This window comes from Vitis riparia, chromosome 6 (assembly GCF_004353265.1).
Source record: "Vitis riparia cultivar Riparia Gloire de Montpellier isolate 1030 chromosome 6, EGFV_Vit.rip_1.0, whole genome shotgun sequence".
NCBI lineage: Eukaryota > Viridiplantae > Streptophyta > Magnoliopsida > Vitales > Vitaceae > Vitis > Vitis riparia.
This window is the reverse complement of record NC_048436.1, coordinates 6,894,646-6,910,523: the sequence shown is the minus strand read 5'-3', so window position 1 is coordinate 6,910,523 and position 15,878 is coordinate 6,894,646. Positions and strand designations below refer to the sequence as shown.

General features: G+C 36.6%; 1 protein-coding gene across 2 annotated transcripts in view; it reads right to left on the bottom strand.

Annotated features, from left to right (window-relative positions):
- Nucleotides 1-4,379: 4,379 nt before the first annotated feature.
- LOC117916354 (protein DGS1, mitochondrial) overlaps nt 4,380-15,878 on the bottom strand; it is a 51,259-nt gene continuing 39,760 nt past the window's right edge. The window contains exons 12-14 of one of the 2 annotated variants that reach the window (XM_034832308.1): nt 9,377-9,487; nt 4,965-5,065; nt 4,380-4,848 (exon numbers count right to left, since the gene is read on the bottom strand). In XM_034832308.1, coding sequence (XP_034688199.1) covers nt 4,728-4,848; nt 4,965-5,065; nt 9,377-9,487 — 333 coding nt within the window. In that variant the 3' untranslated portion in view covers nt 4,380-4,727. The remainder of the gene's footprint in view (nt 4,849-4,964; nt 5,066-9,376; nt 9,488-15,878) is intronic. The other variant, XM_034832309.1, reaches the window with a different exon arrangement.

Below are 15,878 nucleotides of genomic sequence, written 5' to 3'. Positions count from 1 at the left end.
TACCTTTGTTATCATTGGGAGCTTCATCTCTCCTTTTTGGTGGTTCGGTTTTGGACTTGAAAACAACCCCTTCATCTTTTCTCCCATTTGGACTCCATGAAGCAAAGGAGTCGGGATTTTGAAATGATTGAGTTACTTTCCTTTTAAGCTATCGTTCCACCTTTATTGCCATGTGCACCATGTCCTCCAACTCCACATAGTGTTCTAACTCCACCATGTTGGCAATGTCCCGATTCAACCCATTTAGAAACCTTGCAATAGTAGCTTCTCTATCCTCCTCTACATTAGCCCTAATCATGGTAATCTCCATCTCCTTGTGATAGTCATCCACACTCTTATAGCCTTGAGTAAGACTCTGTAATTTCTGATACAAGTCCATATGTAGTGACTAGGGACAAACTGCCTCCTCATGGTGGCTTTCATTTCCTCCCATGTCTCAATAGGCCTCTCATAGTTTCTTCTTTTGTTCATCACAAGTTGATCCCACCATATAATAGCATAGTCAGTAAACTCAATCACAGCTAGTTTTACCTTTTTCTCCTCGGAGTAGTTATGGCACTCAAAGATGAACTCCACCTTCTTCTCCCACTCCAAGTACACTTCTAGATCATTTTTCCCTTGGAACGATGGTATCTTCATTTAGACGGATCATCTGCTTACCTTGGACGGACCAAGGGTTTTTTATTGGGGAAGGACACGTGGAGAGAAGCCCTCACAGTAATTAATGCTTTTTTTAGTGTTTCTGTTTTTAAGATTTTCTAACTTATGAATTCATCTATTACTTGGAATATTACATAAAGTGTTTCATAATCTTTCTTTCAAGAATTTTTTCGCTCCTTTGATAGTATCTTGAATTCTTCCTGATTGGTCATTTTGTTGAAGTCATTATTCATTATATCACATAAATCTTAAGATATAAACAAGACACGCATCAAACTACACCAATTGCCAAAAATTTTACTTGTGAATTTTGCGATTAAATTAAGTCATTATTTACTACCATAGTTTCATCAACAAAATGACAACTTTCTTGATGTTGTGCACATTTCCTAGAATTTACCTTTGATCTAACATTTCATTTGTGATAGCACTTGTTAGAACCCATCCTATCGGGTATTGAAAATATCTTTACTTCGATAATATTTTATTTCATTCCATTTTCTATTTCAACATAATAACAAATTTATATGTTTAATAAACTAATTACACCCGAAAAGATCAATTTGATGGAAATATCTAAATATGATTTCTTCCTACTTTCCCAATTTTTTTAAAAAATTTCAAAGGGGTTTAATGGGTTAGGTACTTTTAAAAAAAGGTTTCATTTTTTTTTCTTACAACAAAAATTTAGATATGGCAACCATTAATTTTTTTTTAAAAAAAAATTAATTCAAATAATTATGGAAAAAAATTTCAATTTTTTTTCTTTGTCTAACAATAAATTTTTTTGTTAATGAAACAGTTAAGTTTATAAATTTAATGTTAAAAAGAGAAAAGAAATATAGATGATATAATATTTGAAAATAATGTTCAAAGCACAGAAACTTTTTTTTTTTTAAATAAGTAATTTTAAAAATTAACAAAATCAAAATAGATGATGCTTGCACTAAATCTTTACGCAGTTGTTTCATTTTTTTCTTCTCTAACAAAAAATTTAAATATCATAACCATTGGAAAAAAAAAAAAAAAAACATACTGGCTTTAATAATAGAATAATCTCTGAAAAATTAAGTTAAAAACAAACTTAACAACATTAGGAAGAGATAATTTTTAAAAATAATTTACATAATTAGGGAAGATATATATATTTTTTTCAGGCGGTTTTCACTTCTTTTATGTAACAAGGAAATGTAAAAAATTACCAAAACATCATTCTCATTCTTCTCTCCGTAAACTCATCTTCTTTTTTATTTTTCTCTCAATCATCTTCTTTGCAGGTCATTTGATAAAAATCTTGTTATAAAAATAATTAAAAAAAAGAAAGAAATTAAAAGTGATTTAAAAGTGAAAAATAGTGGAAAAATGCAATAGAAATGAAAAATTAAAATAAAAAATGGTCTCATGGTGTTGAACTTGAAAGATTGGACAATAAAGAAATATTCAAAAGTGTAATTTGAAACATTTTTAAAATGTTCGAAAGCATAGTACTAGATGTTTGGAAATGAATATATATATATATATGAAGCCCTTGTACAAAACATTGGAGATGATTATTTGCTTATCAATTTGTGAGAAACTCTTTTGCTAAATTTTATTATAGTTAGCAAGATATTATAAAAGAATATATGAAAGAAGTGAGAACTTGATGCATTTTTATGCTTAGGGTAATTTAGGGGTTCTAACAAGGGACATTTTTGTCTTAAAAATATTCATTAAAAAGTTGGATGCAAAAGAGAGTTTTAATGAAAAAGGAATAGTTTTTTCCTAATTTTTTCAAAATTTTCTGCAATAAAAATTAGATATGATAACCATCGAAAAAATAAATAAATAATAAAAAATGATATATATATATAAAGAATTAAGAAAAATTAAATTAAATAATTAAAAACCAAGTTAACAAAATCATATTACTTAAAATGGATGATGATATTTGTCTATGAAAAGAGATCATTTCCTAAATTTTTTACTTTTTCCTTTTTGCAACAAAAAGTAGATGATGCCTTTTCATTTAAAAAAAGGCTAATGGGTGAATTTACCCTATACTTTCTCATTTGAAATTATAAAGTCCAGCTACACTTTTTCAATTTGAATTTTAAAACCTTAACAACTATTATAAATCCTTAAAAAAAATTATCCATTTGATTGAAAAAAAATGTAGGGTAAATTACGAAAACCCCCTTTATATTCTCACATATGTCTTAACTCTCACCAAATATGGAAAAGAATTTTTTAGTTCTAAACTTCAAATTTTATGAATTTATTTATTATAAGGGTTAATTTCATTGTTTGATGTACATACATTCAATTCTAATTGGTTTTAAATTTTGTCAATTAACACCTTTATAAATTTATTTCCTTTATTAAACTTATTTTTTAGAGAGATTTTAATTAAAATAAATATTTTAAATAGAAGTATTTAATAATTCTTTAAAAACTATATTTTATTCTTTGAAAATGAAAATTTATAAGTTGTTAATCAACCAAATTTAAAATATGTGGTGGTTTAAGGCATTTATACTAAACGGGATGTCAATGAAATTAACTCTTCATTATAATTATCATTTAAAACTTTATTTATAGAAAATCATACCATTATTATTTTTAATTTTCTTTTATAGATTTTCCACTAAATAAAATGTCAATTATTTACCAAGAAAAATAGCTGAAGTTCTTAGGAGTAAAAGTTTAGTCTAAAAATTGATTAACAAAAGCTGGATCTAAAAATTTAAAAGAGAGACAATTGAAAAGAAAAGATTACTTGCAAAAAATTTAAGTAAATAGAGAAAATATATTCTTGCAAAGAATCTAGTAACAAATTACAAATTCGAATGGGAAACCTCAAAGTTCATGCAATTTCAAACACACTTTAGTTATATTTGGTTCCTAGAAAAGAGAAAAATAATTTTCTTATATTTGATTGTATTATAGAAAATTTCAAAGAAAATTAAATATAATTAAAATTAAACTTATACATTTTTAAATCATTTAATATTTATATTGATGAGTTAAAATAAATAAAACGAGTTTGAAGCAACAGATTAAAAATAATTTATCAATTTTAACTCTATTTTTTACTTTCCTTTATTTTTTCTTTCTTTTAATTTTCCTCTTTATTTTCTTTTCTTTGCATTTTCCCTCCATTTTTCTTGAGAACCAAACATAGCCTCAAGAACGGCAGCTAGACTGCACCTAGAGTTCCTTGTCAACTACAAGTAGTCTCTTGCGACCTGTCTTTAGGCCAAATGAGTTCATAGCAAGAAGGATAAAAGGGAGGACAACAAACAAAATATTGGAGATGATAAGACAACTAAGTAGTGGATGAGAGATCCAGGTACAAAGAAGACATACATTCCAGCATCGTGAGAGTACATACAACAACAAAAGGTCGCTAGGCAAGCAGACCACATGCTCAGGTTGGACAAATCGGAGGAGGTAGAGAAATCTAAGCCATTTTCCGGGAAGGTTGAAGAATATGGAATAGTCCAGCTTCTTGCAGAGATCAACAACCGTTGAGTAGAAATAGGATTAGGGTACATGTCCAATACTTTAAATTGTGGTTGCTTTTCTGTTCCTAAAAATCAGGGATATCTCTAGCTACTTCATTACTATAAGACAAGGAGCTCTGAAGAGATGATCATCTTTGGATTGCCACAGAAGAGCTCTATTTTGATAGAGTTCTGCAAACTATAGCTTTGTATATTTTTTTGACAAACCAAACATTTTCATGGCATAAGATGCCTTAATCGATATAATATCCTAAGGTATCATCATTCATTGAATATAATATTCTGGGATATCATATTTGATATCACATTGAGAATATTATTTGATCCTGACAATCAAACAAAACTATGTGGAAAGCACCATGCGTACAAACAAAACAAATGCTTCTCAAAATTGCTTGCATGGGTGCAGTATGATTAAAAGAATGATGGAGGATGTAAACTTTAAACAGGTTAGGCCTCTTCAAAATTAAGGTAGAGGTAAGAGACATGGCATTACCTCTCAAAATTGTATCATTCAGCCAATTAAGAAGGCAGAAGAATGGAAGAAAAAGGGGCATGAGGCTACTGCCGTTTCAGTGAGGGAAGCAAGCAGTCATAAACCCGTTCCATCCGTGCTGTCAAAATGAGCTTAGAAGCAGTGTCAAGTCCAGGCTTCGCCAATTCAACAATATCTTGTCTCAAACTGTTTCAAGTTCAAATTATAACCACTGGTTAGCTCCTTGTCACACATTCACACAGGGTGGCATACATTATAGTATTCAGCCATATAATTGAGAACACTGATGGTTCAACAATTACCAGAGCCATTCTCCAGTTGCCTTTGCATGCCTCTCTACAGCACGGTATAGCCGATCCAGACTATATAACACCATTCCAAACATGCATTGAGCATCTTTTTCCTGCAAAACACAGAATGAGGTGGTTTTCCTTTCCTTTCCTTTCCTATCTTTTCTTTTCCTTTTTTTTTTTTCTGATTATTTTCATGCATTTGTTTGTTTGCTTCTGTTCTCAATGGAACCCAAAGAAAAAAAAAAATCTACAGGAAAATTTCCATTTGCTTTGCTAGGGTTACAAAAAAGACCCATTGCAAAAAACTGTAGCATATCATGTGTTAGCTATATTACTAGAAAAACAAACATGCACATGAAGAATTTGAAACTTCTCAGTTATAGCTAATTCAATTTTTGAAAAGTAAATATGGTGGTATAAAACCAACGTCAAAAAGGGGGTGTGAACCCGTGTACACAGGATGAAAAAAATGAATTAGAAACAAAAAAAAAAAAAGAGAAAGACACCTTGCAACTTAAGTACCAACCAAAACAAAGCAAATATTCCAAGGAAGACCCCCAAAACTGAATGTTTCTTCTATTAGTCAGCAAATAACATTGTTTTATCCTTCGGAATTAGCATAAATGTCAAGAAAAACATCCTTCAAAGGCAACTCTCTGCACCAAACATCCAACCAGGATACCACACGATTGACTTTCTAGCTCAAATCCCTTTATATGCTTCTCTATTATCATTCCAATGCCAGACCATGGAACACCTCCTACAACCACTGACCTAACAAATCCATGTTCAACCCAAAACACCATCCTTATTAGGCCCACATGCCATCCAAACCAAGAAGATGATATTTAAACTCCTTCCCCTGTGCCTTCCCATAAGAAAAATCTCTGTGAAAGCTTCTCTCCTTAAATTCACTCAAGGAATTGGAAATAAAGAAATTAAGTTGAAAGCTAGCCAGCATGCTTTAGATCAAATCAACCTAGTGTCATGCACCAAGCTCAGCCACCTCCCTCATTTGATTCAAATAATGACATTTTCTTCCATGTCCATAGCTGCAAAATTACCTCAAACATTAAGTATCACTCCTAACATATCTTAATTGCAACTAATTTGCATCACAAGAAACTAAAATCATGTACATACAGAAAATGAGAAATGTTCTTACCTTCTCTCTCCCACCTCTAGACCACCAAACCTCCACTTTCCACTGCTCTACAAATCGGGCTACTAACTGCCCTCATCACTAAGATGAATGGATAAGGAAATAAGGGAACCCCTCTCAACCCCTTGAGACTATTGAGAAACCAAATGGACTTCCATCCACCAACACTTCAACATGATAGAAGAAGAGCACGCAATAATCCAACCCCTTCACCTCACTCAAAGCCAATATGAACCGAAAGATACAGAAGAAGCTTCCATTGACATGATTGTAAATTGTTTTTCCAGTACTCAATTTACGTGGGAGGACCTCACACCTCAATACGAAGACATTCATTTGCCTCCATAGCTACATCTACAATTTATATTACCAATACAAATGCGTTTTTAGAAATAAGACCTCTACTCACCACTAGGGTTGACAATTCGTGTTAGTGGGTCGTGTTTGTATTGTGTCAAAGCCTAGGCATTCTATTACATAACTCAACCCAAACCCGACACGAATATTAATCATGTAAAAAATATAAACCCAAATACAACTTAATTATTAAACAAGTAACACGTCATGTAACTCATTTAATCCATTCAATAATCAGGTCCTCCTATTTAATAATCAGGTTGAGTTAGGTCTTATACATGTCTATATGTCTGTATGATTAATGTCTCAATTAAACATGTTTATGACTCAACTGACTTATTTATTTATTTTTTAAAAATTAAATGAGTCAAATATGGATTAAATAGTTTAAAGATATAATTAAGTTAATAGTGAAATTATTAGATGGGTCAATTTAGGTTAAATTCGTGTTATACAAGTTGATCCAAAATTACCTATTTATTAAACAAGTTATGCAGGTTAAAACAAATTTGACCCAAACCCATTTATACTCAACCTAAACCTGCGAAAAGCATGTTGGGTTCATGTCAAGGTTCACGAATTGTGTCAAACTTTGCCGCCACTACTAACCACCTTGAGACACAGTGTCAACACTTCCAGTAACAAGTTCTTAGAAGCTCCACACCAAACTAACAGAATAAAAATTGTTTAGATCCTCCCCCTTTCTTAGGAGTAAGAGCAACAGAGGTTCAGTTGAAACTCCAGTCAAACTGCTATGCATCAATGACAGCCCTGAAGTCCCTCATTACACCCTCCAAGACCACTCATCAATCCCTCTGGAGGAAAGGTATGAAAATGTCATGGGCAAGAGCTTTGTACCCATTACAATCATTTAAGCACATTTCTTCTTTGAAAGATTCTCCAACTCACTCTCACTCCCCTCAATCTCCTAACAGTCATAACCATCCGAACTAGGACTCATTTCGTCCCACTCATTTATAATCTCTTACAGAAGCACATATACTAGATATTTATCATGAGCCCTTTCAGTAACTAATTCTTAAGGTGATTGTTATGGCAACAAGAGCTCATGACTCCATAAAAAAACCTTGGCATTCTTATTGACTTCCTTGAGCCACTGGACACTAAACTTTTGTCTCAAATCTCCTTCATGAAAGCAGCTTCCCAAACTCCCTCTTTGCATCAAATCTTTAAAGCCTCTCTTCCAGAGACAAGCACTCCATCCTACCTCTCTCTCCTTCTCAGCAATACCCTTTGCAACTCCTTCCTATTCCAAGTTTTCATCTCACCAGTCAATGCCTTTTAATTTATTTATCCACATAACTGGGTGACCAACAAAACTAAAACCTTCCCACCAAAAATTTTCCCACAAACCCTCCAGCAACCACATATTTTCAAATTAAAGAACCCTTCCTCTCTAAAAACCTTTCAAAACAAGAATGGAAATATATCCGGCAAAGGATGGGAGAGGATTGGACAAATTCCATACAGTTCTCCTCCTAATCTAAGAGTTGTTCTAGTGTTGCTACTTCTTTTTGGAAGAGATTCCACCAAACATTTGCCCACTGAAGTCTGAAAGATTGCTTGAAAGCTGTGTATCTCTTCCACAACCTCTTCTCTTGCATGGAAATCCCAACCACACTATAAACCACTCCTACAGATCCAAGTAGCCCGTTCTCCTCTCAAAGACCATTCTAAGCTTCATCCTCATTAGGGGCCATAAATGCCCAAGATTAACCATAACCACTTCAACTTTAAGGCCAACCGCGGACAAGGGCATCCACAAGAAGCCAATGTCCTCCCCTGCTCCGCATCCCCCGGCGCAGGGCTTTGGGGGGAAGGGGGGCCACAAGTGCGTGACACCCAAGCAAGCATGCCCTCGGCCTAATGGCTTCAAAACTGAGAACTCACCAACTAACCCATCCCCTCTACCAGACCAAGGTGGTCCTTCTTCTTCAAATGTGTAAGGCCAAACCATAGGAAACCTCCTCAGGGAGAGTATTTGACTTATGCTCCATGAGATTCCTTCCCTGCTACCTAGCCTATCCCTATTCACTACCTTCATAATCGTCTATCTTCAATGTCACCTAAATCCAAAGCATCCACTGTAGGCAAATACTGCAACAACCTAACTTGAACCAGGAACTTCACACCACTATTGAGCAGCAATATGAACTCCATTCCTGAGAACACGAGAAGCTACACAACCATTCTAGAGTTTACCATTCACAGGTTAGCTAAGCCCTCTCAAAAACCCCATCCCCCAGTCCAAACCCCTGGAACTCTTCAGCACAACCTGGACTCTCAGACTCCTCTACAACCACAATCTTCTCATGTAAAAGATTACCCAGTCAACCTACTTGAAGCAAACAATCCCTTGGTGAATGAAAACCTCTAGAAGTAGAGCCAATTTCCTTTAGATTATAGGACGATGACGGCAAGTTACAATTGTTAATCCAGTCCACCAGCCCTTCCTCTTCCACCATGCCTTCAACATTGTTCCTCTCTACAGTTAATCCCTCAAAGATTATGGTTATATCATTCAAAAACTTCCTTTTCCCCCCCTCCATTTTGACACCACTTTTAACTTCATCATTTGATGCACATGCTTTAGGTTCATTCGGGATTGACAACACTTATTAGCTTCACCAGTTGATAAACAAGCAGAAGATGACCAGGATTAATCAATCTCTTGATAAGGAAGCTAGTTTGAAAACAATGAATAATTCTAATTTTCTTGAATGAACCCAAAGGTCAAATACAGGTGTAAACATTAATGTCTTAAAGATAGAGATATCTCAGCATTAGTCCAATATGACTGCTTTCTGACACTCCAGAAAACATTATGCACTGATGAGTTGAGAACATTCTTTAAGTTGAGACACAATATTTGGTGCTTTACCTTCCCCTGATTCATACAAGTTTGGTACTGCATAATCCACTTCTCAACCTCCACAACAAGTAGCCTCCTCTGGATTCGAGCAACTCTTCCCCTACCTTCTGCCCTGGTATCCTGATTAAGCATAAGCAGAAATCAGATGAGTGTGCCACATAAAAATATGTGGGGTGGTAATAAAGTTAAAATTTCCACAGGTTGTTTTTATTATCAATAGCAATAGGTAGCTTAGATATATTCCATACCAAAATGCGAAGTTTTTAATAGATTTGTACAAAAATGTACTCAATATGATTCCTAAATCCTTACTTTCCCCTATTATAAAATATAGTCTTGAATCTTGTTGCATCAGGTGTAGGAACTCAATCAATGGCTGAAGGACCAATTATCAATAGGTAGTGCAGATTCATCCCATAGAAGTGTGAAAATTTTCAGTAGAGCTGTCTGAAAATTGTGTTTGAATCTGATACTTTCCCTTACTATAAAATATAGTCCTGGATCTTGTTGCATCAGGTGTAGGAACTCAATCCATGGCCGAAAATATCGTAGTTCGTTGGGAAAAGGGACCAATTATTAGTAGGTAGTAGAGATTCATCCCACACAATTGTGATAATTTTCAGTAGAGCTGTCTGCAAATTGTGTTTGAATCTGTTTTCTCGAAACCAGTACTTGCCACTATTATAAAATATGGTCCTTGGATCTTGTTGAGTTTAGGTATGGGAATTCTGGATGGCTTCTAATATACCATACACAACAGAAAAGGAACTGAAACTTGAACATATTAAATAAAGAGATAAGAGTTGACATGAAGAAAAAAAAAAATTAAATTAAAGCCTATTAGGAAAAGAAAGAAAAATATAAATTAAAAATAACATACACAAAATTTTTAAAATATTCAATTAATTATTTCATATTTGGAACTTCATACCGAGTCCAAACCAATACCAGATTCAATTGGGCAGCAAGTTGGGGATTAAGTGGGGCATAAGAGCATAGACAATCAGGGTTGTATAAGGATGTAAAACCTAGTTTCATGCCTATTATAGGGTTCCTTGATGGAGCGCCTAAAGTAATCTATGAGTGCTAACGTGCAGGATGACAAGATGACAAGGGAGCGTGAGGCAATTGAGGGAAGTATGTTCAAAGGTGAAGTGGCAATAGGATCATGAAGAGCGCAAAGTATCTCAAGCCTATAGAATTTTCAGTTTAAAATAAACAAAAATTGTCTTTTTAGGATCTCCTGTCAAATTTGTGCTGGAAAATCCCAGCTAGAAGGAGGATGTATTTAAACATTATCTAAGCCATGTAATGACAAACCTTATTGATCCAATAACCCTTATTCTAAAAACTTGATTAAGGTTTTTTCAAAAAATACAAAAAATAAAATAAAAATCTTGATTAAGGCTTAATAATGATGAAAAAAAATAATCATCAAGCTTTATTATGAGCATCTCAGAATATCTTATTGACTTAGAGACCACAAGATCTGTTTTGAACATTCAAAATCATTTTAAAAGATGTTGAAAACAATAAGAAGGTTTTGGGGCCAAATTTGCACATAATTGAGCTTGTTCTTAGAGAGGTACTCAGATCTATTCCCATAATGCCAAGACCAATCCCAGGAGAATAATCACTCTAGGATTGATCCCAGCTCACCCAGGACAATGGTGAACAATCCTAATCAGTATCCAATTCTGTTTTCTGTGAAATCGGCCTTGTAATCAACTAAAGGTATTCAAAACCTATAAAATTAATTTTAATGGACCATCATGAAACACACACACCTGCACTCACATCTATCACCTTCAGTCAAAGAATAAACTTCTAGAAAGAATTCCGCAAAGATGGTTTGCATGAATAAGATTTACAGAATCCTTCTTGTTATTTCCAAGCGCAAGATTAGTTTCTAAAGCAGAATCATAATCTCGTATTCGTAAAAACAGTATATATTCAGATCCTATTTAACCAGAAAAAAGGAAAGAAAAAGATACACGATCAGGAAACTGACAACAATCAGACAACCCTGAAAAGTCACAAAGAAGATCAAGGGTCAACTAACAAAAAGAGGACCTAAAAACTTTATAAATATACACAAAATATCTCACATAACCCATGAGATTTTGCCAACTTTCCCTGTAGAAAACATTTTCTAATTACTAGGGAATATCCACCAGGTTCTTTATTAGCTTCTATCTTCAGAGGGTTATTAGATGGTGTTACAAAGAATTAGATCATTTTCATCTTGCAGAATCCTCTGTTTCCCATAACAACAGAAGGATGAAAAGGCTCTGTTTTTTTCCTTTTTCTTTTTCTTTTTTTGTCCTCATTGGGACTTGAACCTGGAACTTCCCATAAACCCACCCCAACCCTTTACCACTTGAGCGAGGTCTCAAGGGCATGAAAAGGGTCGGTTGATGTGTACATTACAGTATTCCTTATGCCCAATGTAGTCAGGGGGATATTAATTTTGAAATTTTAGCAAGTAGATATTTACTCCAGATTTTGAGATTCAAGTTAGACAAAATTAATCTTAAAACAGGTCTTTAACTTAAGTTTTTGCAAGACTAATTTCTAAATTAATTGTGATTTGAAAGTATGTAAAAAGTAAAGAGATCTATTTACCCCTTCTCTAGGTCTGTTCCTCACTGTCAACTATCTAACACACTTTTTAGGTCTTTAACTGAGGTTTCCTAGGGGTTTCATTTGAAAAACTTTAGAGCACTCTCTTCTAGCTTTCTCAAAAGTTCTGCAACAAAACCTCCTCTTAATGAAGCATGCATATTTATGTAGATGGTAGTGATGTTGTTTTTTAAATGAGAAAACTCCAGAATCAAATTCCTTTACGACTACTCGTGCAATCAACTAGGTAGTGAATCTTTGACAAATATTAAGATAAGTAATCCTGTTGAATATAATGTATTTATAGTATATTATCTTTCCTTGTTAATATAGGTCACATATATGGTAGTTAGGACTCCTAGCCTTGTATATATATATATCTCTCAATTGTAAGTAGAAATTACATGAATGAGAATTAAGGTTTTTCTTCTTTCTCTCTCTCTCAACATGGTATCAGAGCTAAGGAAGAAAACCTAATTCTTTCCTGTTTCCCGTGTCATCAACTCCGGGAAACCTTCCGGTGACCGTGTTTCATTCCGGTCACCTTCCCCATCACCCAATACTTTCCGGTCAGTCGGATCGTCGTCAGAAACCACTCACCGCCGGCGAATTTTTCCGGCGACGTATTTTTCCGACACCGACCACACCAGAAGGAGCGCCTGGAGGAGATCTCCAACTTTTGTGAAGGCACCGGCACCAAAAGAGCATCCACGTGCCGGCCACGCACAATTTCCGGCCGGCGGCTGCATCTCACGCGCAGGCGCGTGAGGCCTTTTCCGGCGACGCGCCTCCTCCTCGCCTGACGCCGACCAGCCTTCCTACCTCCCTGGTTCTCCCATCCGAGCCCTGCACATACCTCTTTTGGGGATTTTTGTCTCCGTCGGCCCTCCAAACAGTCTTTCGGCGAAGCTCCGACTACTTTTTCTCCACTCCAATCCCTGCACGTGCCTTGGGAAGTGTTCTTCTACCTTTCTGGTGGTACCACGCCGCAATCTGAGGCCGTCTCCCTTTTTCGGTGGTGCCACGCCGCAATCTGAAGCCGTATTAGGGCTCTCTTCGATCCAAACATACTTCATTCTCCAGATAAGTGGATATGGCTATTAAAACTTCCATTTTTTCCTCTGTCATATCTGGATCTCCTATGATTACTTAGGAGAAATTGGTCGGCAGTGAAAATTATCTTTCCTGGTCTGCCTCTGTTGAACTTTGGTTTATGGGTCAAGGCTATGAGGATCACTTGATTACACAGGAGGCAAATATCCCTGAGGTTGACCGCGTACAGTGGAGGAAGATAGATGCACAGTTATGTAGTGTATTATGGCAATCAGTTGATCCCAAGATTCTTCTTCATCTTCGAGCCTACAAAACTTGTTTTAAATTTTGGACTCAGGCCAAAGGATTATACACGAATGATATCCAGCGTCTTTATAAGGTGGCTTCTGCTATTGTCCATATCAGCCAACAGGACTTGGATCTATCTACTTATATTGGCCAGATTGCCTCTCTTAAGGAGGAGTTCTTGACTGTGATGCCTCTTACTCCTGATGTTGGGGTTCAACAAACACAACTTGACAAGTTCTTCATGGTTCTTACTCTTATTGGCCTCCGTCCGGATCTTGAGTCTGTCCGCGATCAGATTCTTGGTAGTTCATCAGTTCCGTCCTTGGATGATGTGTTTGCTCGCCTCCTCCGTATTTCCTCCACTCAGACTTTGCCATTTGATAGCACTTCAGATTCTTCTGTATTAGTTTCTCAAACTAGCTCTCGAGGAGGCCGCAGTGGTACCCGAGGTAGAGGTCAACGTCCTCATTGCACCTATTGCAATAAACTTGGCCACACTCGCGATCATTGCTATCAGTTACATGGACGGCCTCCTCGCATTGCCCACGTGGCCCAGTCCTCTGATTCTCCGCTGCCTCAACCTCCGAGCTCTTCCGCATCTCAGGCTTCTGTTGCCTCTGTTGCCCAGCCTGGTATGCCTCTGCCTGCCTTACCCACACATCTTCTCTTGGACCCTGGATTCTAGATTCTGGAGCTTCTGATCACCTATCTAGTAATAAGGATCTTTTCTCCTCTATTACTACTACCTCTGCTTTACCTACTGTTACCTTAGCTAATGGTTCTCAAACTGTGGCTAAAGGTATTGGTTTGGCCCTTCCTCTGCCTTCTCTACCTCTCACTTCTGTCCTTTATACTCCTGAATGTCCCTTTAATCTTATTTCCATCAGCAAAATCACTCGTACTCTTAATTGCTCTATTACCTTTTCTGATAAATTTGTGACCTTGCAGGACCGGAGTACGGGGAAGACGATCGGCATAGGACGTGAGTCTCAAGGCCTCTATCACCTCACCTCGGATTCATCTCCTGCAGTTTGCATTTCCACTGATGCTCCTCTCCTCATTCACAATCGTTTAGGCCACCCTAGTATCTCCAAGTTCCAGAAGATGGTCTCTCGTTTTTCCACTTTGTCGTCGCTTCCGTGTGAGTCATGTCAGCTTGGGAAACATACTCGTATCTCGTTCCCAAAGCGTTTGAATAATCGGGCAAAATCTCCTTTTGAGCTTGTCCACACTGATGTTTGGGGTCCTTGTCGGACTGCGTCTACTTTAGGATTTCAGTATTTTGTCACTTTCATTGATGACTATTCTCGCTGTACTTGGTTATTTTTAATGAAAAATCGAGCTGAGTTATTCTCTATTTTCCAGAAATTTTATGCTGAAATCCAAACCCAGTTCAATATTTCTATTCGTGTGTTACGCAGTGACAATGCCAGGGAATATTTTTCAGCTCCATTTACTTCGTTTATGTCTCATCATGGGATTCTTCATCAGTCTTCTTGTGCTCATACTCCTCAACAAAATGGGGTAGCTGAACGCAAGAATCGACATCTTGTTGAGACAACTCGTACTATCCTCCTCCATAGTAATGTTCCTTTTCGTTTTTGGGGGGACGCTGTTCTTACCGCTTGTTGTTTGATTAATCGTATGCCCTCCCCTGTCTTACACGATCAGATTCCTCACTCCCTTCTCTTCCCTAACCAACCACTTTATTTCCTTCCTTCTCGTGTCTTTGGTTGTACTTATTTTGTTCATATTCTCACTCTTGGACAGGACAAGCTTTCCACCAAAGCCATGAAGTGCCTCTTCTTGGGATATTCCAGACTTCAGAAGGGTTATCGTTGTTATTCCCTTGAGACTCATCGATACTTTATCTCCGCTGATGTCACCTTCTTTGAGGACTCACCATTCTTTTCCACCACTTCTGAGTCTCTCCCTGTTTCTGAAGTCTTGCCCATTCCCATTGTCTCCCCACCTGATGCTATGCCTCCTCGACCACTTCAGGTTTATCATCGTCGCCCTCATGTCGTTGCTCCTCTCCCTTTTGCTGAGGCACCTGCTGACTCACTTCCTATCCCTTCGACTTCACCTACCCCAGCTCTGCCTTCTCCTAATGACTTACCCATTGCTGTTCGGAAAGGTACTCGCTCTACTCGTAATCCTCATCCTATTTACAATTTTTTGAGTTATCATCGATTATCTTCACCCTATTCTGCTTTTGTTTCTGCTATATCCTCTGTTTCTCTTCCAAAGAGCACCCATGAAGCTCTTTCCCATCCAGGCTGGCGACAGGCAATGGTGGATGAAATGGCTGCTCTACACTCTAATGGCACTTGGGATCTTGTTGTTTTACCCTCTGGTAAATCTACAGTTGGTTGTCATTGGGTCTATGCAGTTAAGGTTGGTCCTGATGGTCAGGTTGATCGCCTTAAGGCCCGCTTAGTTGCTAAAGGCTATACTCAGGTTTATGGTTCTGATTATGATGACACAATCTCCCCTGTTGCCAAGATTGCTTCTGTCCGCTTGCTTCTCTCCATGGCTGCTATGTGTT